Source organism: Scomber japonicus, chromosome 8, assembly GCF_027409825.1.
Source record: "Scomber japonicus isolate fScoJap1 chromosome 8, fScoJap1.pri, whole genome shotgun sequence".
Classification (NCBI taxonomy): Eukaryota; Metazoa; Chordata; class Actinopteri; order Scombriformes; family Scombridae; genus Scomber; species Scomber japonicus.
In genome coordinates this window covers 22,647,502-22,671,379 of record NC_070585.1, presented here as the reverse complement: position 1 = coordinate 22,671,379, position 23,878 = coordinate 22,647,502, and the positions used below count along the sequence as shown (strand labels likewise).

General features: G+C 38.4%; 4 protein-coding genes across 5 annotated transcripts; 3 read left to right on the top strand and 1 right to left on the bottom strand.

Moving 5' to 3' along the window:
• Positions 1-1,315: 1,315 nt before the first annotated feature.
• Positions 1,316-11,376, top strand: btk (Bruton agammaglobulinemia tyrosine kinase). 2 transcript variants are annotated; one of them, XM_053324127.1, is made up of 19 exons: positions 1,316-1,432; positions 4,785-4,834; positions 5,104-5,262; positions 5,378-5,482; positions 6,177-6,258; positions 6,498-6,623; positions 6,718-6,782; positions 6,868-7,055; positions 7,352-7,414; positions 7,587-7,641; positions 7,746-7,825; positions 8,172-8,299; positions 8,538-8,609; positions 9,412-9,583; positions 9,773-9,992; positions 10,135-10,199; positions 10,290-10,408; positions 10,575-10,732; positions 10,851-11,376. In XM_053324127.1, exons 3-19 carry the CDS (start codon positions 5,122-5,124, stop codon positions 10,920-10,922), a joined length of 1,911 nt encoding a protein of 636 aa, XP_053180102.1. In that variant the 5' UTR covers positions 1,316-1,432; positions 4,785-4,834; positions 5,104-5,121; the 3' UTR covers positions 10,923-11,376. The 2 variants fall into 2 exon arrangements, with proteins under 2 accessions (XP_053180102.1, XP_053180100.1); XM_053324125.1 differs by lacking the exon at positions 1,316-1,432 and adding an exon at positions 2,966-3,214.
• A 677-nt stretch (positions 11,377-12,053) lies between these two features.
• On the top strand, positions 12,054-14,181 carry timm8a (translocase of inner mitochondrial membrane 8 homolog A (yeast)). The gene is made up of 2 exons (XM_053324133.1): positions 12,054-12,256; positions 13,487-14,181. The coding sequence occupies exons 1-2, from the start codon at positions 12,146-12,148 to the stop codon at positions 13,643-13,645; spliced, it is 270 nt and encodes an 89-aa protein (XP_053180108.1). The 5' UTR covers positions 12,054-12,145; the 3' UTR covers positions 13,646-14,181.
• A 31-nt stretch (positions 14,182-14,212) lies between these two features.
• On the bottom strand, positions 14,213-17,662 carry zgc:101583 (uncharacterized protein LOC494104 homolog). Its single transcript, XM_053324131.1, has 6 exons — positions 17,605-17,662; positions 17,206-17,338; positions 16,678-16,734; positions 16,243-16,333; positions 15,706-15,866; positions 14,213-15,576 (listed from the first exon to the last, which is right to left on the bottom strand). Exons 2-6 carry the CDS (start codon positions 17,336-17,338, stop codon positions 14,924-14,926), a joined length of 1,095 nt encoding a protein of 364 aa, XP_053180106.1. The 5' UTR covers positions 17,605-17,662; the 3' UTR covers positions 14,213-14,923.
• Positions 17,663-19,131: 1,469 nt separating this feature from the next.
• Positions 19,132-22,924, top strand: mars2 (methionyl-tRNA synthetase 2, mitochondrial). The gene is made up of 3 exons (XM_053324128.1): positions 19,132-19,687; positions 20,641-20,975; positions 21,743-22,924. The coding sequence occupies exons 1-3, from the start codon at positions 19,402-19,404 to the stop codon at positions 22,922-22,924; spliced, it is 1,803 nt and encodes a 600-aa protein (XP_053180103.1). The 5' UTR covers positions 19,132-19,401.
• Positions 22,925-23,878: the final 954 nt, after the last annotated feature.

Here is a 23,878-nt window from a genome sequence, read left to right as displayed (position 1 = left end):
TTTTTTAATGAAGGAAAAGGAATACATGTCATTTTTAAGGATTTCAGTGGGGTAATTATACTTATTCAGTGAAAAAAACATGTCAGACAAACAGTTGTGGTCCAAGCAGAGTATATTTGTGTCATTGAAGAGCAGAGCAGGTGGACTTAAATACAAAAGAGGAAGGAGAAAGCACTGCTGCCATAAAAGGTCTTTATTCCTGGGACATGCGTACAAAAACCAAAAGCGAAGCACTAAACGGCCTTGATGAAACTCGACAGAGGATCCAACCAGGACTGAACTGAAAACTAAGACTTAAGTACTAACTGAAGTAATAAGTCGATGGGGAACAGGTGACTAGACAAGGACAGACTGTGAGTTGATTGGCTGAGAGGACATGGGGGACAGAGAAACACTGATGAGACTGATACAGGTGTGAAGGCTGGGGAAAAACACCCTGGGAAAGGCAGGGCTAACAAACCTGATGCAGGGTAGGTGTGGAGAGAAGGAGTACAGGAACATAGAAGGGAAATAGAGCATATTGAAAATACTCTTACACAACCCAATTGTTGTCATGATGCTATGACAATTTGTGTGTCTTAATACATGTATGAAAGGGATCTTGTCATGAAAGTACAAAAGTATTGTCAGCAAAATATACTGGATAAATAAAGTAAAAGCACTCATTATGTAGACTGGCTTCTTTTTATTATTGTAGTCTATTATATGTATATATGTATGTTTTTATTGCAAACAACAAACAAATGTGAAACAATTTTATTGCAGTTTATCAATGTAGAAATACACATTGGAAAGATTAATAGTTATAGTATTGTATCATAATATATATGTTTTTTTAATAACATTAATATGCTTTTTTAAAAGTGAAAGAAAGAAAGAAAAAAGAAAGAAAGAAAGAAAAGAGTAAACAGTATTAAAATATATTATTCTATTAAAATCTCAATCTGGAAAGTAACTATTAGCACCTCAACGTTGTACTTCACTAAAGTACTTGTACTTCCACCACTGGCAAAGAGCTCAAATTTTAAGTGAATGCAGGGAGTTAAAATGTTGTTGCTTTATGACAAAATGACTTGGTTTGAATACTTTCCCTGCAGTGTTCAAACTGGCAGTAGATTGAATAACAAGCCAAGACTATCTAGTCTATCTATATGCAGTACCCGAATATGGTACTGTGTTAATGTTTAGCCTTCTTCTACTTATCACCAAAACTGTCCAGAGGGCTGATATGAAAATGAGCAGGAAGAAAAAGGGGAAGTAAGCAGAGTCAATTCCTCTGTGGGTGGGTTTTAGCTTCTTGCATCACAGACTAACATACATTTTATGGAAGGCTAACTACTGAGCCAAAGGTTCATGCCACTGTTTCAAACCCCGGCAGCTGCAGTTGTTTATTGTCTGATGCTCAGCCTTTTTTTGGAAGGGGGGCGTCTAGGTAAGTGAAAAGTCTTTTTGAATGCACATCGTAAGATCAAGAAGTAATTTTAGACATTTGTTCATTGACAGAAAAAGCTTTAGGAATGCATGTCATTTTAAAAGATTACAAGTACGTATTAGGTAGATTTCTGCATGTACTTAATTGTACTGTTTGTATGTACTTTGCAGTGTTGAGAACTTGTTGCATGTTTTGTAGTCCTTGTATAGCTACATTGCAGTACTAGATTGGTGTAGAATATATATTGGGTGAGGGATCTGATAGAAGTTTCATGTGGTTACCTAGTATATCATTTATGTATGACAAACATCATGATTTTTTAAGTTAGTCAGCACTTTTATACATTTCAGTTTGTTTTTGTTAACATGCGTCACAGGAAAACTAAAATCGCAGGTGGTTATTCGTATAATTGACTTTCACAGGATAGCACAGTCTCAAATTCACGTGGTATCTTAATTTGTGTGTAATAGAGTATTCGTTGTGGTTTAGTTTAACACTTATGACTCAGACTGAACATCTTTATCATGCTTGGTTTTTTTTTTACTCTTTCACTGCCTCTGTTCTTGCACACACCACATACTTATCTGTCAGGAAATGTCAGGAAAGAGATCATCTTGACAGGTTCCTGTGAAACTAAGTATTTTTTATAGGGTATCATACACAACAGACATCATGCAACAAAATAAATAATTGTAATACATTCTAAAGTAAACATGAATTGGCTTTTATGATCAGTTCTGTGTGGCCTTTTACAATATAAACTGTCACAGTTGCACAGTGACAAAGCCTAAAACTTATGTAAACCACATGCCAGACATTCTCACAGACACTCTACTCTATCAATTGTAATGACAACATATAGTGATAGCTGTAAATTTATAGTTTTAGTTTTTTATGTTTTTCAAATGCAGTTGCTCAATTCATAAAATGCAGATGGATGGATGCAGTTATATTTCATTTATATGTAGAATTTCACAAGAACACACAAACTACATAAAAGGAAAAGCATTAGAAAGTGTGAAAAAACTGTGTCTGTGACTGTCTGAAGTGTGAAGAAGTTATTGCACTGTGCAGAAACAAGAAGTGCATATAACATTAAAAGAGTAAATGGTTGGGTGGTATGTGTAACTGCATACATCACAGGTAACATATATGTTAAAATACTAACAGTAACTACATTTGAGACAAGAGATAAAACAAGATTGAAGTATGGTAAGGCACTTGGTCTCTTCTCCCTTCATGTTGCAGTACAACACTGATGCAACTTCCCTATGAGTTTGTCTGTGTCAGCCACCGTGAGTCAACTCCCTTCAAAAAATGAAAAAAAAAAATCTCTCTGCCTCTGGTAGACATTATACAGTGAGTTATGGACGTTTGGTTTCAGTTGACAGACTCCACCTGATCAATGAGAAAGAAAGCACAGGAACAGCACATCAGAGTTTTGGCTACCCATTATCTGAGTTTATTGACCTCTACTCAAGTTAGTGATGTGAAAAAACATTAGGTGGCGACAAATGAGGAATGAGTAAACAATGTTTCACAGAATAGGGAACACTGCTGTCTGTATATGACGGCACAAACAAAACCAATAGGTACTGTCACTGTAATGTGAAGAAATGTCACACTCCTGGTTAGCAGGGAGTGACAAAAGTTTCTGGTAGTGCTACAGTTATAGTTCAGATGATAGAAGGAAGTGCTCACTAGCTGAAAATAGGCTGAGCTGAAGTGCAAACACATCTGACAGAGACTAACAGACCATGAACACTCAGCTGTGTAACAAGGGTGAGTTTGAGCATCTGACTAATTGTCCGTGTTTGTCCTGGCACTATGATTTCCTAGCATTAATGCACTGTATACTTGTTGACTCTCTGATCTTTAAAATAATTTGTTAAACCTTGTTAGAGATGAACAGAGAGATCAAGCCAAGTAGCTCCTGTTTAAAGGACTTCATGTTTCTGCTGAGACATTTCGAAGACAAGGCGCCTGTGGTATCTTTTGATTCAGCACCGATCCTATTGGGTATTTAGATGTGCGAAAGTAGATTTAAGTAGAGTTTCTGCCTGACAGGAATACGTCTGTGAATTATGCTTTTTGGTTAAAGCGATGGTGGTGTTATATCATCAGTCGCCTGCAAGTTAAAAGTTGCACTAAAACAGTTTTTTGTTTTTCTGTTTCATAACAGAGGTTACACACACACAGGGCCGTAACTGCTGGCCTGTGTGACTTTAACTTCAATTCAAAGAACTTTATTAATCTCCAGGATGACAGTTTAAAGTATACGCAGCAGAGCACACACACTTTCATCTCAACAACACACACAGGATATGACACAATTAATAGTGAGAATACCGAAAAGTAAGTGCAAGTGTATATTAATAGAGTAGTAATGTTCTACAAGTAAAATGCATTTTTTTAAAGGGCTTTCAAAAATACACCAATGACAATTAGGTTTAATATACTACATCTCAAGGATTTTTGCATTACTGATATATTGTGGTGATTTTCTGCCTTTTAATACTAGTTAATGAACAAAGGAAAAACTTAACTGCAGTATAGCAAACGATGTTTCAAGTTGTATCTGTTGGAGGTGATGGTTTCATTTTAGCACTGGTGGTTAGAAGGTGCTGAAAACAAGACAAGAGCAAGACAGAACGAGCTCTTGTAAAATAAAAAGAGACAGACTATCTAATGTGGTAATAGTGAACATGGTTATAATGTAGGTAAATATTATTATTGGTGTGTGGGTGTGAGCATGTAAGACGTGAAGGAGATGGTGTTTGATATTTCATTTGATGGATTTGCCAGTAAACTACATTCAGATGTTTAACTAAAGATACGCTAAAATGTCTAAGAACTTACACTTTAGGGTGTGTGACATCCGCTTACAGTAAGTAACTGGGTTACTGCTGGGTCTATGGGTTCAGTTTTAAAAAGTGGTATTTGTGTAAAGTTTCCCTATCAGGGCAAAACATCTGCATTTACTTTGTGTGACATTAAATAACATCACCTAAAAAAAAACTTTTGGATGTGAGTAACTGTGCTGTCCATACAGCTTTCCATACAGGTTCTCATATTATTATTTAGTGGAAAGAGCCAAATAGGAAGGAAAATGGAGGACAGTTTTTCCAGCATCTACTCACACAGTACTATAAAAGAACATAGATTTAGGACACTGCGCTGATGACCAGGATATACATGTAACTATAGCTCAGGGAAACAGATGTGGCATGGGAGGAAATTTTGGAAACAGAGGATGTCGTCGGCATTAAAAGCAGGGCTTATGCAAACTACAGCTAATCACACACTGATAAGTGCTCACACTCATGCTGCATGTCTCTTCATCTCTTTCCAGATCTATAGTCTCACCAGCCATAGTGGTGTTACTCTGACTATGTAAGAAATGTGAGTATATATTCACTTAAATTCTGTTTTAAGAAATCTACTTGTGCAATGCTTTTGAAGGTAAAAAAGTACCAAATAATTCAGTATGAAGTGCAACAGAATCTATGTCTGCCTTGTATTGCTAAGATAATCATAGTGATAATTGGTCAGTCACAGCTCTAAATAAAGCAGTTAGACCATGTGTGAAAGTGTGAATGTAATTTTAGTGTGCTGTCACAAACTGCTTCTGATATACTTTGCAGTTTTTATCATTTCTTGTTCCCATGTAGATAGATTTTGACTGAATCATGTCAGAACCCATACTAGAAGAAAAGTTCATAAAACGATCTCAGCAGAAGAAGAAGACCTCCCCCTTAAACTACAAGGAGAGATGGTTTATTCTCACTCAGGAGAAAATATCCTACTATGATTATGATCCTGACAAAGGGGTGGGTACAAAACAAATCTCTTATTACACACGTTGCATTCCATTTAATGCTTGTGCAGCGACATGCATCTGTTTATCCCTGAGTTACCCGATCTGTTTCCTCATCTGTTAAGCAGAAGCGAAAAGGTTTAAAGGGATCAGTTGACCTTGAGAAGATCAAATGTGTAGAGACAGTCCAGCCGGAGCCCAACGCCCCACAAGAGCGCATGTATGCATTTCAGGTATATCATTTTTTGGATATTTTTACTTCTTTAACTAAGAGAGGCGATTATGAAGGCTGTGGCCAAATCTGCAAATGTAAATAATTTCGGCTATTTCACATTTTCACTAGTATACAACCCCCTACCTCTATCCTTTTGCTCCTTTTTGAGATGGAAAGAAAGGGTTGTAAAGTTACTTCAGCTCAGATTCTGTGACAGCAAGATTGGTTCTTTATCAACATATCAGTTTAGGCCGCACTTTAAAACATGTAAAATGTATTTCCTCTTTAAAATTGTTTCAATTTCCTGTCACTGAGACAAAACAGTCTATTCTCTAATCGTTAATATTGTGAAAGTCCACAGTAAGGAATGAAACCATTTCTCACACTCAGATGATCTGGGGGCTTTCAGTGACAGTGCAGGTGTTCCCATTGCTCACATGTTAACTCCCAAGACAAGGTAGCTTAATGTGGCTGGCATTAACCACAAGAGAAAACCCCAAATTAACAGTTTGTAGAGTTTCTATCTTCATCTGCTCTTTATATGATTGCATACATCTTGTCCATGCTTACAACACATTCATCTGAAACGCTGTACTTAAAATGTATTACATGAATCTACTGAGTTAATAACTTATGAATAAAAAATAGCTTAATATAATGAATGTTAGATAACTGACAGAGAAAAAATATTTTCATTTTCATTTTTGCAACAGATCATTTATGATGAGGGGCCGCTGTACATCTTTGCGAAGAATGAAGATAGTCGGGCCCTGTGGATAAAGAAGTTGAAAGAAAGTTGGTATATGCATACAAATTTACAATTTTATCAGATCTTTTTTTTTTTGTATCGACAGTCACAGTATCTCATATATGCAATGTTAGACCATATCTTAGCATCTCAAAACAGAGGAGTTGCGTGTCTATGCAGATGCAAATGTTGATTTAATGTAAATGTCCTATGTGTGTGTGTGTGTGTGTGTGTGTGTGTGTGTGTGTGTGTGTGTGTGTGTGTGTGTGTGTGTGTGTCCATACAGTGGTGCGCTTCAACAAGGATCTGATGCAGAAGTATCACCCTTGTTTCTGGGTGGATGGGACATGGCTGTGCTGCCAGCAGGAAGTTAAACAAGCTATGGGATGCAAAGTGCTGGATAGTAAGAACGGTGAGAACAACATAACTTTTGGTTTGAAATCTGCTACATTCAACAACTTAACTTTGACTAAACTGACTAATTTAAATAATGTTTTTATGAATAGGCTTTACATCTAAACCATCTCGGCGAAGGGGATCCAGGAAACCTCTCCCTCCTACTCCAACAGAGGTATACACACAGTCCTGTAAGAACAACATTCACTGATTACAGACTTTAAAAAAATAATACATCCAATAATCTTATGTTGTTTCAGGAGAAGCCTGGCCGGCCTTTGCCTCCACAGCCGCCTGAGCGTTCTGGCCCCTCTGTAGGTATGACTGTTATGGCAGAGTATAATTACGCACCTACGACGAACCAGGACCTGGAGCTGAGGAAGGATGAAGAGTACACCATCCTTGAGATGTCTAACACAAACTGGTGGAGAGCCCGGGACAAATATGGGTAAGATGAGTATGATACAAAAGTTAAAAGAAGAGACATAGACAGTGAATTAAAGCAAAGGAAGAGAAATCAATTTGTTTTAAGTTTTATTCTTAATCGCATGAATCTCTGATGTGAATATACAGTAAATTCCAAGAGGAGATTTAACAGATCTGCATCCACATCTAAAACAGACAGTATAGTATGTTTTATTGAAGTGTTTGAAGTGCATACATTTTTACAGTATGTAAAACAGTTTGTATTGTGTGTATTTGTCCGTTTGCCTTTAGATATTACGTTTTGTTTGTTTTTTGCAGAAATGAAGGATACATACCGAGTAATTATGTAGTGGAAGCAGAAAATGGGTTAGAAAGATTTGAGTGAGTATGAGCTCTAATATACAATCTCCAAATTATTGAATTGGTTTTCATTATTAGTAGAAATGTGTAATTTACTAATAATCCCTGTGAAATAAATACATGTATAATGTAGTTTTGATTGCTGAAGCAATAAAAACTTCAGAACTGATAATACTCACATTTATTTTCACAGCTGGTATTGCAAGAATACAAACCGTAGCCAGGCAGAAAAGCTACTGAAGACAGAGGTAAACTCAATGAATGAAATTCTGATACTTCTGATGGCATCAATATATTAGTTTAACTTATGAAGAACTTATTTTTAAGCTTGTGTGTTGTTTCCCGCTCTCAGAACAAGGATGGAGGGTTCTTGGTACGAGACTCAAGCAAGGCTGGGAAGTACACTGTGTCTTTGTTCACCAAGGGTGGCGGGTGAGTAAGCTCAGAGGTGTTAAATACTGCTGTGTGCTGCGCCATTTTCTGTGCTGTATCCAATGGTGTCGGTCATGTGTGAACATATAAAAAGAAGAAGTGTTTGAAATGAAAGCGGAAAGAGTGGGCCACAGAGGGAGAAAGATGTAAATTATTTATGCAAAACCTGGATTAATCTGCCTGCAGAACTTTGACTCTGACATGACTCTGAAACTGAACTACACTGTGGAGAGCACACAGGAGATATTACCTACTCATGCATACATGATCTATGATAACCAACTGTGTCAATGAAGACCTGTTGACTAGTTTTATTGTAAGTTAATCTTGCTTTTCCACTCCACAGGGAAACTGGTGGAAGTTGCAGACATTATAACATCTGCACCACTGCACAAGGACAGTTTTACCTGGCAGAGAAGCATAATTTCAGCACCATCCCAGAACTTATCAACTACCACCAGCATAATGCTGCAGGTTAATAGCTCTGAATCTCATAACTTATTTCTTTGGTATGTGTTATACAATAGGATATGACTAAATTCAGTTGAGGTAGCAGGAAAAAGGAAGTGACTCAGCAGGTGAAAAAGCAACAAAATACAGTAAATGCACACAAACACAATATGACAGTATGTTTTATATGTTCATTTGTCCTATCTATCTGACCTATTTTACTTTACAGGTAATAAAGTGGTTGTGTTATCTCCCTCACTAGGTATGGTTAGCAGGCTGAAATACATTGTATCTAACCGGACGCGGCCTCCATCAACAGCAGGTCTTGGCTATGGTAAGTGTATAAATATGACTTGAGTTACAGGATACAGGAATATATTCTCCTCTTAATCATTACCAAAGGTGATTTGTCTAATTAACTTGATGATCAATTATTTATGACTTATGTCAATTTATGAACTGCCAATTCTCTGAGATTGTATTGCATGTGTTAATATAATGATATAATGATTATAATAAGTGCTGTTGTCTATATTGTATATAAAATCTAAATCTACTATTTATGCTGTTTAGTCTGTCCTATATATCTACTAATATCTAAGCACTTGCTACTGTTTATCTGGTTGGATTCTAAGCACATTTTGGCATACTGGTGTCTACTGCATGCAGTGACAAAGTTGAATTTAATCTAATCTAATTTGTAATTAGCATTCTTTGTTTAAACTCAAGAGTCAGTTCTCTTTTCTAAATATAGTGGCCAAGTACACCATCATAAAACAAGGTAAACTATAAAATATGCTAAAATAATTGTATTACTTTAGAAATATAGCACAGAATCAAGGTTGAGGTAAACTTTATTATCCCCAATAGGGAAATTTGGCTGGTCCAGGTGCAGAAGTATACAAATCAGTCATAAAAAGAGATAAATACAACCATATAATATACAGTCTCCCCTTTCTACCCCCCTTACACAGACATACAGAAACATGCCCACAAATAAAACAATTAAACAGTAGAGTAAAAAAATTCAACTTGAACAGGTTAAAACAGTTAAAATGTAAGAAAATGGTAGATAGCAGCGTACATTTAAAAATTACTTTAAAAGTGCTCCTCTGCTCTCTCTTGTATGCTTTCAGGTGTATGGGAGATTGACCCCCGTCACCTCACCTTCATTAAGGAGCTGGGTACTGGTCAGTTTGGAGTGGTGAAGTATGGAAAATGGCAGGGCAAGCATGATGTGGCCATTAAGATGATTAAAGAAGGCTCCATGTCAGAGGATGATTTCATAGAAGAAGCCAAAATCATGATGTAAGAAAAACTAAGTGAATGTTTGACTGAGCTCACACCTCTTTCATTGACTACAGTTGAAATGAGAAACAACAGTGTTGACTTTGTGCCTGAAACTGATATGTCACACTGGGAAGCATAGTTTCTATAACCTCTATGAAGAAAGCTAGCTCATAAGATCTAACTTCCTTCTCCTTTTTCTCAAACCAGGGAGCTTCACCATGAGAACCTGGTTCAGCTGTATGGTGTCAGCACAAAACAGAGACCCATTTATATAGTGACTGAATACCTTTCCAATGGCTGCCTGCTGACCTACCTCAGGGAAGGCCTGAAGCAGCACCCAACGGCCGTGCAGCTCCTAGAGATGTGTAAAGATGTCTCTGAAGGCATGGCCTATCTCGAGACCAAGCAATACATCCACAGAGATCTGGTGAGAGATGAAGATGCACATCACACTTCATTTTTACATCACTGCATCACATTATGTTGAGAGAGGCATTGGGTGCTTGATGATAGCACTAGAGGTTTAATTATTACTATTAGATCAAGAGTGTTGTTTACTTTATCCTCAGGCTGCCAGGAACTGTTTAGTAGATGCCAATGGTTCCGTCAAAGTGACTGACTTTGGACTTTCAAGGTACAATACTTCACATGAATTGCAGGACATGTAAATAGAAACTGGTGGCTCGTAAAGTATAACATTAAACTCCTCTGGGGCTGTCCACAGGTATGTCTTAGATGATGAGTACACAAGCTCTGCAGGCTCAAAATTCCCGGTTCGTTGGTCGCCTCCCGAGGTTCTCCTCTACTGCAAATTCAGCAGCAAGTCAGACATCTGGGCATATGGTTAGTAAACATATATGCACAGACGTTTTCTTTATTAATTTCTTGAAAAACTGTCAGTTCATGGTTGTGTCTCTGGACTGTTGTAAGTATAATCTATGACTAAGTGACTTAAACTATGAATTCATATCTATAAGCATTTTGTGTATTTGTATGCATATTTTATTAGGGGTTCTAATGTGGGAGGTGTACACTTTGGGACAACTTCCATATGAACGCCTAAACAACACGGAAATAGTGGAACAAGTGTCCCGAGGCCGGCGCCTCTTCCGCCCCCAGCTGGCCAATGAAAAGGTCTACAGCATCATGTCAAGCTGTTGGCTTGACGTAAGTGAAATTTGTATTGTGATGTGGTTTTCAGTGGAGGTAACATTAATGAAAAAAAAAAAAAATTATGACAATGACGCTATACAGAGACTTCAGTCCCATTTTGCTTTATTTTCAGAAAGCGGATGAGAGACCCACCTTTCAGGAGCTGGCATTGACTGTACAGGATTTGTTGTATGAGCTCCAGTAGACCTCAAAATCACACACACATACACACAAACACACGCATACACACACACACACACACACACACACACACACACACACACACACACACACACACAAACATCAACAGTTCTCTACAGTCCTCACAGAGCAACATCTCCATGTGTCCCTGGAGGGTGAACACAATCTTTTAGAACCAGTTGAACTGAGGTCCTCTATAATGTGAATATGTGTAATGTGAATGTCACTGTAACTCACTGTTTTGAATAACCTACTAGCACATTATAACAAATACAGTCGCTATCCTAAAGAGTAGCTTTTAAAATTTGTATATTTTATTGAAGTTAAATTGATTAAAAGATTATTGTATCTATCTTTATTGTATTATGTGGAATCATTGTGGAATGTATATTTCTGTATGTTGAACCAAGCTTTGTCAAAGCATATCTGTTGCACAAATAAAAGCCAAGTTAGCCAGGCTTTGAAATGATTGTGTAATGAAATTGGGATAACATCTGATAGACCTGTTAATATATAATTCTAATCAAATGTAAACAGTTTGGGTTTTTTTGTCACAAGGACACTTTTGCAATGGATGATAGGTGTTAGCTTCGTCAGTATAATTAAATAGAAAATCAACTTGTGTTATACAGTAGTGTTGTTTTGTGTGATTAATTTTTTAACAGTTTACTACGTATAAAGCAATAGCAAAGGCTTCTCTCCTCTTTTCTAGTAGTTTTAAATACAAAACTTTACACGACAAAATTAACTTAAAAATAGTACATAGTATCAGGCACAGATACACAATACAATACAGGGGTGCTGATAACGACAACAAAAAACAGTATGTTTTGTGTGTGTAAAATAAGGGATAAAAAGGAAATCAATAAAATGAGAGACACAAATATTCAAAATAATAAACTAAAAAAAATAGAGGTATTTAAAACCAAATCTATAGAGAGACAAGAGAAAATGCTGATTAAATTTAATTAATTTCACACATATTTCATAAAGTATAGGTGGTTAGCAGTGGAGTGCCTTAGAGAATCTCAAAGGCACTAGATAGCAGCTGTGTGGCGACCATAGACTGGTGGCGACGTGCGCCGTCACAGGAAGGCATCGTCTGATTGGTCGAACTACTTCCTGTTTCCCGTCTTGTCCATATATACACGTGAAGGTCAGCAATTGAGCCGTAAGAAATTCATAATAAAGAGAAATACTGCAGCTGCGGTTCGTTTTTATCCAAACATGGACGGCCAGGGAGCGACAGCGGACCCTCAGCTTCAGCACTTCATCGAGATCGAGTCTCAAAAGCAGCGATTTCAGCAGCTGGTGCATCAAATGACGGAGGTCTGCTGGGTAAGCTAACAGTGTAGCTCTGCAAACTGCTTTTTATTACTTATGTCAGGGGCTGAAACTGTTAGGCACAATAATTACATATGTGTATTTTATTAACTGTGGCCAAATACTGCTGGAGACCACGTGCCATTATTATATTATATTATCTATGGTGAAGTAGTCACATATACTTCAGTGTTTAACTTGTGTGTTATTCAACAGCAACCAATGAAGAGGGTGATTGTATCTTATTGCAGTTATTTGTCGCTGCTGCGTGCGACCAATAAACGATATGTCACTCCTGTTTCACTGGAGGATGAAGATAACACGTAAAACCGACATGCAGTGTGATAGTGTACATTAACTCAAGTACTGTATTTATATGATGTGTTGTTATAAACTACCCAACCCAGCAGCAGAAAAATACTACTTGCACATTAAATGCATGAGTAATTAAAATCCAAGAATATGACAGGTATGTGTAAAACAGTTATAGGAAGGTATTTCTTGAGTTATAGGTACTTTTAGTCTGGAAACTTTCAGTACGTTTTGTTGATATAACTGCCATTTTCAATGCAGGAGTATTCCTTCCAATGGAAGTATTTTCATGTTGCAGGATTGCAAATAAAATGATGCTCCAAATTAATCATTGTATCTATTAAATGTCACAAATTAAAGAAAAATGTCTGTCAAACTGGCATGTTTTTTACTGATCAATTAGTCCAAAATTCAAAAGTAATCAGTTTATCATCATATATGACACAAAACAGCTCAAAATCCTCACATTTCAGAAGCAACAACCAGCAAATTCTGGGCAATTATTTTGTAGAAAATGATTATCATAATAGTTTCTGACAAATGGTTGCAGTTGTAATTAGCTACCAGTGCTACACAGTAGCTCCTGGTCAAAATGGCACACAGCAGTGATATAACATAATAATCAGCAATGGTATGTGTCTCATGAGAATCTTCATATGCTGCGGTGGGAAGGGTTGACAGTGACATACCGTCCTTATGTACCATATGCCTAACCCTAACAGCAGCAACATACAACTAAAAATAGGCCTTTTTTTCCTACATGACGTTTTTAAATGACACAACAGGAAAAGCACGTGTACCTAAGTAATAAGATTAAAGCAGTCTGAATCCATTTAGCTGCTTCAGACTCAGGGTCATTGATTAATACAGTGTTCTACCTCTACCTTGTATGAGCAGTTGTAGCTACAATGAATTTCTCTGTGTTGTTTTCAGGAGAAGTGCATGGACAAACCAGGGCCGAAGCTGGACTCAAGGACAGAAATATGCTTCGTTAACTGTGTGGAGCGATTTATTGACACCAGCCAATTTATCCTCAACAGGCTAGAACAGACTCAGAGGAGTAGGGGGTCACTCTCTGAGATGTCAGAATAAAAACTCGACCTTGAAAAGATGACAACAGATGTGCAAGGCCTTTCAGCCGAAACGAGACCGTTTTGGTCCCAACACAGCTGTCTGTATGTTGCAGAACTGTCCATTCATCTGGAAAAAGGAACAACAGAAAATGTTACTTTTGATACAAGTGCCTCAGATTAACACCATGAATCTTGCCCCTGCGACTCATGCAGAAATGTTGGGTAATTTGTCCTCCATGTGGTTGGTATGTTGCTGGCAGTGACTAGATGTCAGTGTTGTTTTTTTTGTCATGACATGGCATTCAGTAAGTCATGAATGCTGTTAAATACAGTTGGATCATGTTTATTATCAGCAACTAGTGACTTAAGTGCGGGAGGCTGCAGCAAGATGCACACAACTGGGACATTCAGCTTACCAGCTGGTTTCATCAACCATAGGGAGTTCACCACACTTGTTGCAAGTTAAGAAAACAAACCTCATCTTGACTGAAGAAGTGTGATCAACTGCTCAAAGATTTTGGACTGTACATATGCAATAAACACTATGCCAAATAATTCTGTCTATCTTTGGGATAAATGTAGTCAATTAATGTTGTAGTAATGTTTTAATCAGCATCATCAAAAACAAAAGGCACAGTTGCATCAGATATTTGTTACAGATTGGCACATGATGGGAAATCATTTGTAAAGGGAAACAGCATTCTTTGGTGAGGCTTGTATATAATACTGAGGTATTAACAGTAATTCATCAGAAATTACTCAAACTTGTTCATCAGCAACACAATTACAATTCAAAGGTTTGGTTTTTTTTGCCTTAACACTGGTCATAAGTCAGTTTATACAATATTTGTACAGTATATGATTAAGGTTAAAAGTGCAAAACTACGAATTGTTATTTTTTTATCAATAACAAAAGGCACATTCTGGCATCAATTATTTTTAACTAATGTAAAAAAATATACACAGCAGTTTAACAGACATCCATGCTGATATTTAGAGATAGTTTCTTGTATAAATTATACAATGGTTTATCATTTTGTCCTGTCGTTTTTGAAAAATAAAATAAAAATGGACGTACCATAATGTACAACTAAGTACATAATTTAAGTTGTCTATGCAATCCAGTGTGCTCATAGCAACATATGCTTATATTAAGGAAACTCTGTTCATCCAGTGCATTCTGCACTGTGTAACATAGAAGCGTAGAAAATTCAGATTTAGTAAACTATCTTGTCACATTGTAAAGCTGTGGTGTGCATTAAAGCTGCTTAATTGCAATTTATGTAAGTAGACAAGACTACTGGTCCTCCTTAGAGAGCTCTCTGGTGCACTGTGTACCCCGCCTGCCCTTTGAGCCTCCTTCTCTGGGCAGCTTCAACTCATCCTCTGCTTGGCTGTCTTGGCTGGCAAGAGCCACGTAATGCTGGTAGCCACACAGAAGGCCCTGAGGACCATTCCTAAGGTAGAGTGGGAGGGAATCCCAGGTAAATGTAATGTCCTTGAAGGCATGGAGGAGGAAGATCCCCAAAATGATGGTGAGGAACCCGCTGATAGTTCCCACCACTCCATCAACGGTCATGCGCAACCATTCCTTGAAGAGGATAGCTGAACAGGCCATGACGGATGTGGTGAAGAAGACGTAGTAGATGGGCGTGACTATGGAGGTGTTATAGATGTCGAGGGCTTTGTTCAGGTAACTGATTTGAACACTGACACAGACTACCAGGCAGATGACTAAGGCCCAGAAAAGAGGTTCCTTCAGCACGGCTGTCCCAGAAAACAGCTCCTTAATGCCAATGCCCAGGCCCTTGACACAAGACACAGAGAGGGAGCCAATCACAGAGCAGATCAGGATGTAGACCAGCACATTCTTCTGCCCGAACCGTGGAGCCACAGCAAAGATAAGAACCAGGCTGCTTCCAACAACGCACACAGCAAACACAATGAAACCTAGTGGGAGCATTCAGAAATGAGTTAGTACCCTGAAAAAAATCCTCCAAACCTTATCTGGGATTCATTTTCTCCACAGTCTTGTTAATCAAGTCACACAGGTGAAATGGCACCAAATTATGTTCCTACCTGGATCTATGAGCTTTTCAGCCATGGCGCTCAGGGAAGCAACCTCTTCTTCCTGCGGAGCATGGATCACCATCACTGTGGAACCCAAAACACACAGCAGGCAACCAATCTTGCCATGCACATTCAGCCTCTCATTCAGAAAGTAAGAGGAGAGCACAGCACTGGAAGAAAAAAGAAAAAACATTACAGGCACAGAGAGTTATCACATATGCACATTTTAAAGGTGGAGAATGGCAGTAACATATATATATATATATATATATTTTCTTGACCGTGTTCATATTGATGAAGGTACAGTATGTGTCACTCATTCAGTGCAATAGTGTGGTTCACTGATGTGTTTTTAATAGCAGAATCAATTAATTGATGGTTTTGGTCTTTTCATAAGTTTTGTTGGCAATAAGAAAACATATTGACCATCACTAGACTCATCCTTGAAAGTGTTGAGAAGGCTAGGAGTGCTTGTTTGTATTCTCACATTTTCTGTATAACACAGAATAGCATGGAAACATCGGTGGTATTAAAAGCTGCTGATACCTTACGAGTACGCTCAGTGCCCCCAGCGGAGTCACAAGTGTTGCAGGCGCAAATGCATATGCAGCAAAATTCGCGGCCTCTCCAGTTCCCACTAGAACACACACACACATCAGCATTAATATTCACAAATTCATAGCTGTTGCAGTCGGTTAAAATGTGAGAAAGTATTCTCTTCTCACCCACAAGTGCAAATGTGCTCTTTAGAAGAATGTGTACTTCAAATAAAAATGTGTGCGTGTGGGTGCAGCATGCAATGCAGCGTCACCAGGAAAAAAAATACCAAGCCCACAACAGCCTTGTGTCCACTTTGAAAAACAAAGACCACAATGTTCACAGGCGAGGCTGGTTAGCAGTGTAACCAAATCAAAAAATAAAAACAGCTGAGCATGTCACCCATTTTATCAGCAGAATTAAGTGTGTGAATCATGCACTCACTCGAAATTAGTCCTGCCCACCACAGCCATTCCTTCAGGTAAGCATACCCCCCTTGACCTGTAACATACAGAAAACAAACATAGAGTACATGTAGAAATAGTTACAGGTTTCTCACTACTAAACATGTCAAAACATCTTCATACATCCTGCAAGTTATTGGCCTTAAAAGTTACATTATAACATCTTCCAATCCTGCCTTATTACTTTAATACACATATAGACATACCATCCTTTTCACTAATATCTTATATTTTACAGTGGTGGAATATAACATAATAGAGAATCTAACAGAAAACAGAAATTTTCCATTTTATGCAACTTTATACTTTTACCACTACATTATCTGACAATTGTGTGACAGTATAAAGTTTTTTAAAGACTGCTCCATCTCAATGCATTAGTAATAATATACTGTAAACACACACAAGCTGCAATATGAGTACTTTTACATACACTGTGATGACGATACTCTCCTTAAAGATACATTTTAAGGTGAGTTGTTCTTTAATGTAGTTTAAAAAACAGTACCTGCTCGCATTGAACCCTTGCCAGCCAATCGCAGCAGGCCTTTCTTTTTCAGGATGAAACTTGCGCCGATAAAAACACTGGAGCTCACGGCGAGCGACAGACCGATGTAGAAGTCCGTGCGGTTCACTTCCATCTGAAAGAAAGAACAACACTTTCACTAATATATATTTTGCTCTGTGTTTGCTGTATTTAACCAACACTCAAAAAGAAACGACGCTTTCTCTCGCTTCAACAGGAGACCCATGTGTCCAATCACATGACAGGTTCACTCTCTCTAGAAGACGACGGCAACTTTTTAGACGACTGGGGATGTCACACATATGAATAATTACAACTTATGTCATTGTTTTTTGAATTTTTAACGACAGTGTAACGTAAATATAACTCAAATGTCTTTACCTTTGTGGTCACGTCCCCATTCGTCGTCGTGGATGACTGACGGCAACAGAGCAGCTGATTAGCGATCAGCGCAGCACTTCCTGGTTATTGTCATGGCAACTAAAAGGAGGCGGCTTCTCTCCAGTCCTTTTTTTTTAATTTTTTAAGCCATTTTTAGTTTTTATAAGTCCCAAAATCACAAATTTAGATATTTGCAATGTTTATGCAGATGAGGGAAATGACAAACAAACAAACAGAAAAAAACTACTTTAGTTTAAGTGACTTTAATTTAGTTAACTGAGAACAAATAGTGAAATATAAAAAAGCAACAACAATGTGGTCATATAAGTAGGGTGGATTAGGGTAATATCATAGGGTAATATGGGACACTGACTAATGTGGGACAACTAAGATCCAGTGCATTTATCTCTTTTTCTATTCAGTTATTTTAAAGCTAGCTAGTATATGCGTACTGTGCAAGTTATATTATTTAAAATTACACATTTGAACTAGGCTATTAATTTTTGAACCTAAAAACTACGGGTACGCACATTTTAGAAAGTTGTGGCATAAGGTTGCTTTGTATAAATCTATGCTGTATAAAAACTAACTAGTGTCCCAGATTACAAAATCTACAAATTCTGAAACAATTGGCATAAGGAAGTGCCATGGCTCTCTGAAAAACAAGTTTCATATTTATATGAAAATACTAGACCCAATTGTATTATTGACAATGACAGCTGTAGTGCTCTCCCCACCAATTAAGGTGCAGATCTCAAAAACTTTAACTCCGATGGGAATAATATTTACATACTGGCAGCCTTATGGCAATATCTTCAGGCATGATATATGCTTTCAGAGTTAAAACTGTGGGAGGGAGGCATGTTTTTTGTGGTCTAAGCCACCCACGTTTAAGATTTAAATTAGACTACTTCAAAAGTACAAAAGGGTGTCACAACCATAGACTGTATAGGTCACAACACAGAATACAACTTTTAATATTCAAAGTTATTAGAAGAAAAAATGAGGCCGCGTTCACTTCATACCAGAGCTGTCGTAATTACAAGTTTCCGATTTGGTGTAGCGTTCATTATCAATCTCCAAGATAGATAATTACGGCTGGAAAGCTAATATTTTTCAGAAAGCTGCTGTATTTCAGTTTCAGACTCGACTTACTAATATGTTAGTGCCTGAAAACCATGAAAATATGGCATCGACGCTTCATAATAACTGAAGTACGTTATCCAATGTGGTTTGTAACTCAGGTTTAATGGATAAAATAATTTTATGGATATAATTTAGTCAATTTAGACAGTATTTTAAGCCGTCACACGACTAGCTCAGTTACAATACAACCCTCCTGAGTTTTTAATGTTGGTAACATGGGAATAATAGGGATCTTTCCCACCCATTCGATATGACATGAACGCGGCATGATACAGGTTTATATCCTCGCAATATGATTGGTCTTTGGTGTTCGTCACACATCGAGCAGTGATTTGATTGGACGATGAGCTGTCGTTATAGAAAACGGAAGAAGCCCTAACCTTGAGAGGCAAGTAGCTCACATGTGCTACAGAGTGAGGGGAAAGGGTAAAATCCAAGGATTTCTGCTGATTTAGCAGAATATATTTGCCAGGACAACTCTTACGACCCTCAGTTAGTTTTCCGACATAGGTGTTGTTACTCACTGATCCACCATTCTCATCTTTCAGCTAGCTAAATGAATGACTAGCACTTACCAAATCGTTGCTCTCCCCTCTGGACTAAGTACTACTGTTTGGTGGACTTCATGTGTGCCCTGTCTGCTGTCCAACAATGAGGATACCGTTTTTGTTTATCACAAGAAGGTGTAAGGCTTTTCGCAGTCTGCAACAAAGCCCCTTTTTATCCCCCATTTCAGCTCAATTAAGGCATCAGAGGATCGCTGTTTTGAGACACACCAGCACCCATCTGTGCAAAGATGAAGGGAGTTACTACATCACCACCCCCATCTTCTATGTAAACGCCGCTCCTCATTTAGGACACTTGTATTCAGCAGTGTCAGCTGACTGCTTACACAGATATAAGCTACTAAAGGGATTCAACTCAAAGTTTGCTACAGGTAAAACTTCAATTCGCCAAAATGTATATGTTCATGTTGCTGTTTTTTTTTTTTTTTTTTTTGCCTGCATGTAATATATAGAAAACCTAAATCTCTGCATTGTCACCTTCTGACATTATATGGTGTATTAAATATTATTGGAATAATAATGATTGATCAATAACTGCAAATACTGTTTTTAGCATTAAGTAGCTATAAGTGTGCCAGAAGTTTTAAGGTTCCACATCACATTAGTGTAAATTTCATACTGGACTAGGACTGCCTCCATTGGTGATGTCCTACTCATATCTGCACAGAAAACATTCCCCCTTCAGCAGATGGATGTGAAAACACATTCAGCACCTGCACACCGGAGACAAATGAAAGGAAAATCCAACCTAAAGGCCCTTAGTAAGGTGTTGAGCCACCATGTGCAGCCAGAACAGCTTAAATGTGCTTTGATATTGACTCTACAATCATCTTCTTCTGGTGTTTAGATGATGGTGATGATGGAGAGCACGGTCTAACATGTCAGTCTCCCACAGGTGTTTTATGATGTCTTAAGTCTCTGTTCTTATTGAAACAGCAGCGAGTTGAGCAGTTTTTGTGACTGAAGCCCCTGCTATCCGTCCCAACAATAAACCCTCTTTCAAAGTCACTTATCTTTTCCTCATGCCATCTAGATAAAAAAAAAAATCATCATCAATTGGGCCCACTCAGCATTTTTAAAACATGACACAGAGCTTAATTGTTACTGCGCAGTGCCTCCATTATATTATATTTCTCCACTCTTTTATTCAAGGTCCTGCACACTCATACAGGTGTTTTAAATATTTCTGACTGTAGTTGGGTGGGGCTGTGTAGGAATTTTACAAGCGTATTTTTGATGGACATTTTTTAACAATTCTTTTGACATTTCATAGACTAAACTAAATAATTGCAGCCCTAATTCCTAAATACATCTTGTATTCCAGGCACAGACGAACATGGCTTGAAAATCCAACAAGCTGCGGATGCTGCAGGGAAAGATCCACTCACCTTCTGCACCGATGTGTCAGAAAGATTCAAATATCTCTTCAGCAGCTGCAACATATCGTACACAGACTTTATAAGAACCACTGAGGAGAGACATCGGCAGGCCGTGGAGCATTTCTGGTCTGTCCTTTGGAACAAAGGGCTAATCTACAAGGGGAGCTATGAAGGCTGGTACTCCACACAAGATGAAAGCTTCCTCACACCACTGCAGGTGACCGATGCTTTGGACTCGACAGGGAAGGAGATCAAGGTATCGCTGGAGAGTGGCCACAAGGTAGGTCAAACGAGACTGGGCTCAAGTTAAATTTTAATAGAGATGAATGAGTGCAAAATTTACAAGGGAACTTTACTTATCACAATAAATATTACTAAACTTGTATAAACACTTCTGTGTAGCTTTGCAAACTCTCAGAAAAAAAGAACTGCTTACAATATTTTTAACTGAGAGCCTGTGTATGTTTGTGTGTGCACAACTAAGAAAAAGGTGCCATTGGGTTGCATTATGAGAAATGGAGGATTTGTTTGGTTAGACCCACACTTGGGGCTAAAAATGAACATATCTCACCTTCTGATGCTTCAACTTGGACCATTCACTCTTTCCAGTCAAAAATGTTGTTACATCTCTCCCAGTCCTTCATTTCCCTTTTTCTTACTTGTGCTTTTACTCTAAAGAAAAGAGTAAAAACTCAAGTGTGAAAACAAGTTGTGGTCTTAAAAGACACATGACTTCTGGGTAACATCGGTTGTTATCTGTTGTGTGATCATGTTGACACTAAGACTGCTCCCACCAACCAAATGGTTTGGTACACACCCCACTGCAAAACCACAACTTGTCATTTTACACTTTGGTTTTTGTATGAATTAAACAAACAAGACATTGTGTTAGTATGGATTTTGTTACCCATATTGAATGGATCAGAGCTGTTTTAGTATTCTTATCTAACTTGCAGGAAGGAAATAAGCACATTTTCCAAAATGTTACACTATTCACACCTTTTTCTCCATCATCAAAACTTCAGTCTGCTCTCCACTACTTAACAGGTGGAGTGGATGAAAGAGGAGAACTACATGTTCCGCCTGTCTGCGTTCCGATCTCAGCTGCTCGACTGGCTCAGAGTAAATCCCAGAGCTGTACAGCCTGAGCGTTTCTACCAGGCTGTTCTGCAGTGGCTGCAGGAGGACCTACCTGACCTCTCAGTGTCTCGTCAAAGAAACCGTCTCCAGTGGGGGATCCCAGTCCCCGGAGACCCTGAGCAAACCATCTATGTGTGGCTGGACGCTCTGGTGAACTATCTTACAGTAGCTGGCTATCCAGACAAACATGAGCAGTGGTGGCATGTGGCCCACCACATTGTGGGAAAGGACATATTAAAGTTTCATGCTATCTACTGGCCATCTTTTCTTCTTGGGGCCGGACTACCACTGCCTCAGACGATACACGTGCACTCTCACTGGACAGTGGGTGGAAAGAAGATGTCTAAAAGTTTGGGTAATGTGGTTGATCCTCTTGAACGTTCGCAGATGTTCACAACTGATGGTATGAGGTACTTTCTGCTGCGTCAGGGGGTTCCAGACTCAGACTGTGATTATACAGATGACAAAGTTATCAAGCTGCTCAACGCAGAGCTTGCAGACTCTCTCGGTGGGCTGCTTAACCGATGCACAGCTCCTGCTCTTAACCCAGCCCAGGTCTACCCCTCTTTTTGCACTGAGTCTTTCCCCATTGAACAGATTGGCTATAAGGGCAGGGCTGTGGTTGAAGACTACCAAATGTTGAATGCTGTGAAAAGCCTCCCAGCTTTGGTGGAGCAGCACTATGAGAGCATGCACATGTACAAAGCTCTGGAGGCCATCACTGCCTGTGTGAGGCAAACCAATGGTTTTGTTCAACGCCACACACCCTGGAAGTTGGATAGAAGGGACAGCAGACACCAGCGCTGGCTAGACACAATCATCCATGTGTCTCTTGAATGTCTGAGGATATATGGCACACTCCTCCAGCCAATAGTGCCGGAGATATCAAACAAGCTACTGTCCAGACTTGGGGTGCAACCAGGTGAGAGGAGCTGGGCAGCTCTGAACTTCCTGCCACGGTTTCAGGGAATGGACTGTCCATTTGAAGGTAGAGCGCTGGGGTCTGACTCTGGACTGCTTTTTAGTCGTTTGGAAAGGCCAAATGTAGATAAACAAAGAACAAAGAAAACAAAAAAGCAGCAAAAATGATATAAGTGATGGTTTTATGTTCCCTGTCAACAGTTTCACAAATAAAAATATACAAATTTATAATTTCATTCATTTGAAATTATTGAATTGTTTGTTATATACATCATAATGGCCCCTTATGCTTTTTATGAAAGTCCTTTTTAGCTTTAAAAACAGTTTGCAAAAAAAAAAAAATCTCACCACAAGGTACATTACTGCTGGTAGAAGCTCGGCAGCTTTGTGTTGGATTAATAAAGCTTTCCCAGTTGTCAGAACTGTCGATGTCCCAGTTACAGGTTCCTCAGCATCTTAAGGATTTATCGTCCATGTTGGCTTAAGTTGAGCATGAAGGTTACTTTTTTTTAAAAAATCGAAACATCAGCTTCCAAACTAGACATGACAAAGAGCTCCAGCTCAGCCACAGATGGATGTTGTGGTGAGATTGTTTTCTCAATTGCTTTTGTTCTCCTGAAGTTGTTCCTTGACCTTTTTCGATTCATCAGTAATACCCCCGTGTTAAATAGAGACATAGCATTACAGCTGATAAGGAGACACCACCAGACTTTGTCGAAGTACCTTTTGATTTACTTTGCAGAACCACTCATCAGGTGTGGAATACTAAAATACTGAGTTTAAATCCTTTTGAAGTCAGATATATTGACACAGAGATAATTTTGCCTTACAGATGCTTTTTTCATAAATTGAAAATTAAATGCACATTTAATGTTCTTGTTTAAACAAACACGTTAGTCTGAGTTACTTGAAGACTGGATCAATTATACACTGGTCAACCTCGTCCCATTTTCTTTTAACTGGGGATGATAAGGTTACTGAACATGTGAATGACCGCAAATGTTGCATTAAAAGGTAACTTTATGTCATTGAAACAATTTTTTATGATACAAGAAACTCTTTGACCCAGCCCCCTTTTGGTTTCACTGACAGTATACAGGTACCCAACACAAGTAGAAGACA

Bases quoted from the DNA above. Each gene is read 5' to 3' on its own strand.
- btk (XM_053324127.1), top strand. From the start codon at position 5,122: ATGTCAGAACCCATACTAGAAGAAAAGTTCATAAAACGATCTCAGCAG. The intron at 7,826-8,171 runs GTGAGTAAGCTC...TCCACTCCACAG, and splicing joins TTGTTCACCAAGGGTGGCGG to GGAAACTGGTGGAAGTTGCA. The intron at 10,200-10,289 runs GTACAATACTTC...GGCTGTCCACAG, and splicing joins ACTGACTTTGGACTTTCAAG to GTATGTCTTAGATGATGAGT.
- timm8a (XM_053324133.1), top strand. From the start codon at position 12,146: ATGGACGGCCAGGGAGCGACAGCGGACCCTCAGCTTCAGCACTTCATC. The intron at 12,257-13,486 runs GTAAGCTAACAG...TGTTGTTTTCAG, and splicing joins AAATGACGGAGGTCTGCTGG to GAGAAGTGCATGGACAAACC.
- zgc:101583 (XM_053324131.1), bottom strand. From the start codon at position 17,338: ATGGAAGTGAACCGCACGGACTTCTACATCGGTCTGTCGCTCGCCGTG. The intron at 16,735-17,205 runs GTACTGTTTTTT...TGTATGTTACAG, and splicing joins CAAGGGTTCAATGCGAGCAG to GTCAAGGGGGGTATGCTTAC. The intron at 15,577-15,705 runs GTAGGAACATAA...TGCTCCCACTAG, and splicing joins TGAAAAGCTCATAGATCCAG to GTTTCATTGTGTTTGCTGTG.
- mars2 (XM_053324128.1), top strand. From the start codon at position 19,402: ATGAGGATACCGTTTTTGTTTATCACAAGAAGGTGTAAGGCTTTTCGC. The intron at 19,688-20,640 runs GTAAAACTTCAA...CTTGTATTCCAG, and splicing joins CAACTCAAAGTTTGCTACAG to GCACAGACGAACATGGCTTG. The intron at 20,976-21,742 runs GTAGGTCAAACG...ACTACTTAACAG, and splicing joins CGCTGGAGAGTGGCCACAAG to GTGGAGTGGATGAAAGAGGA.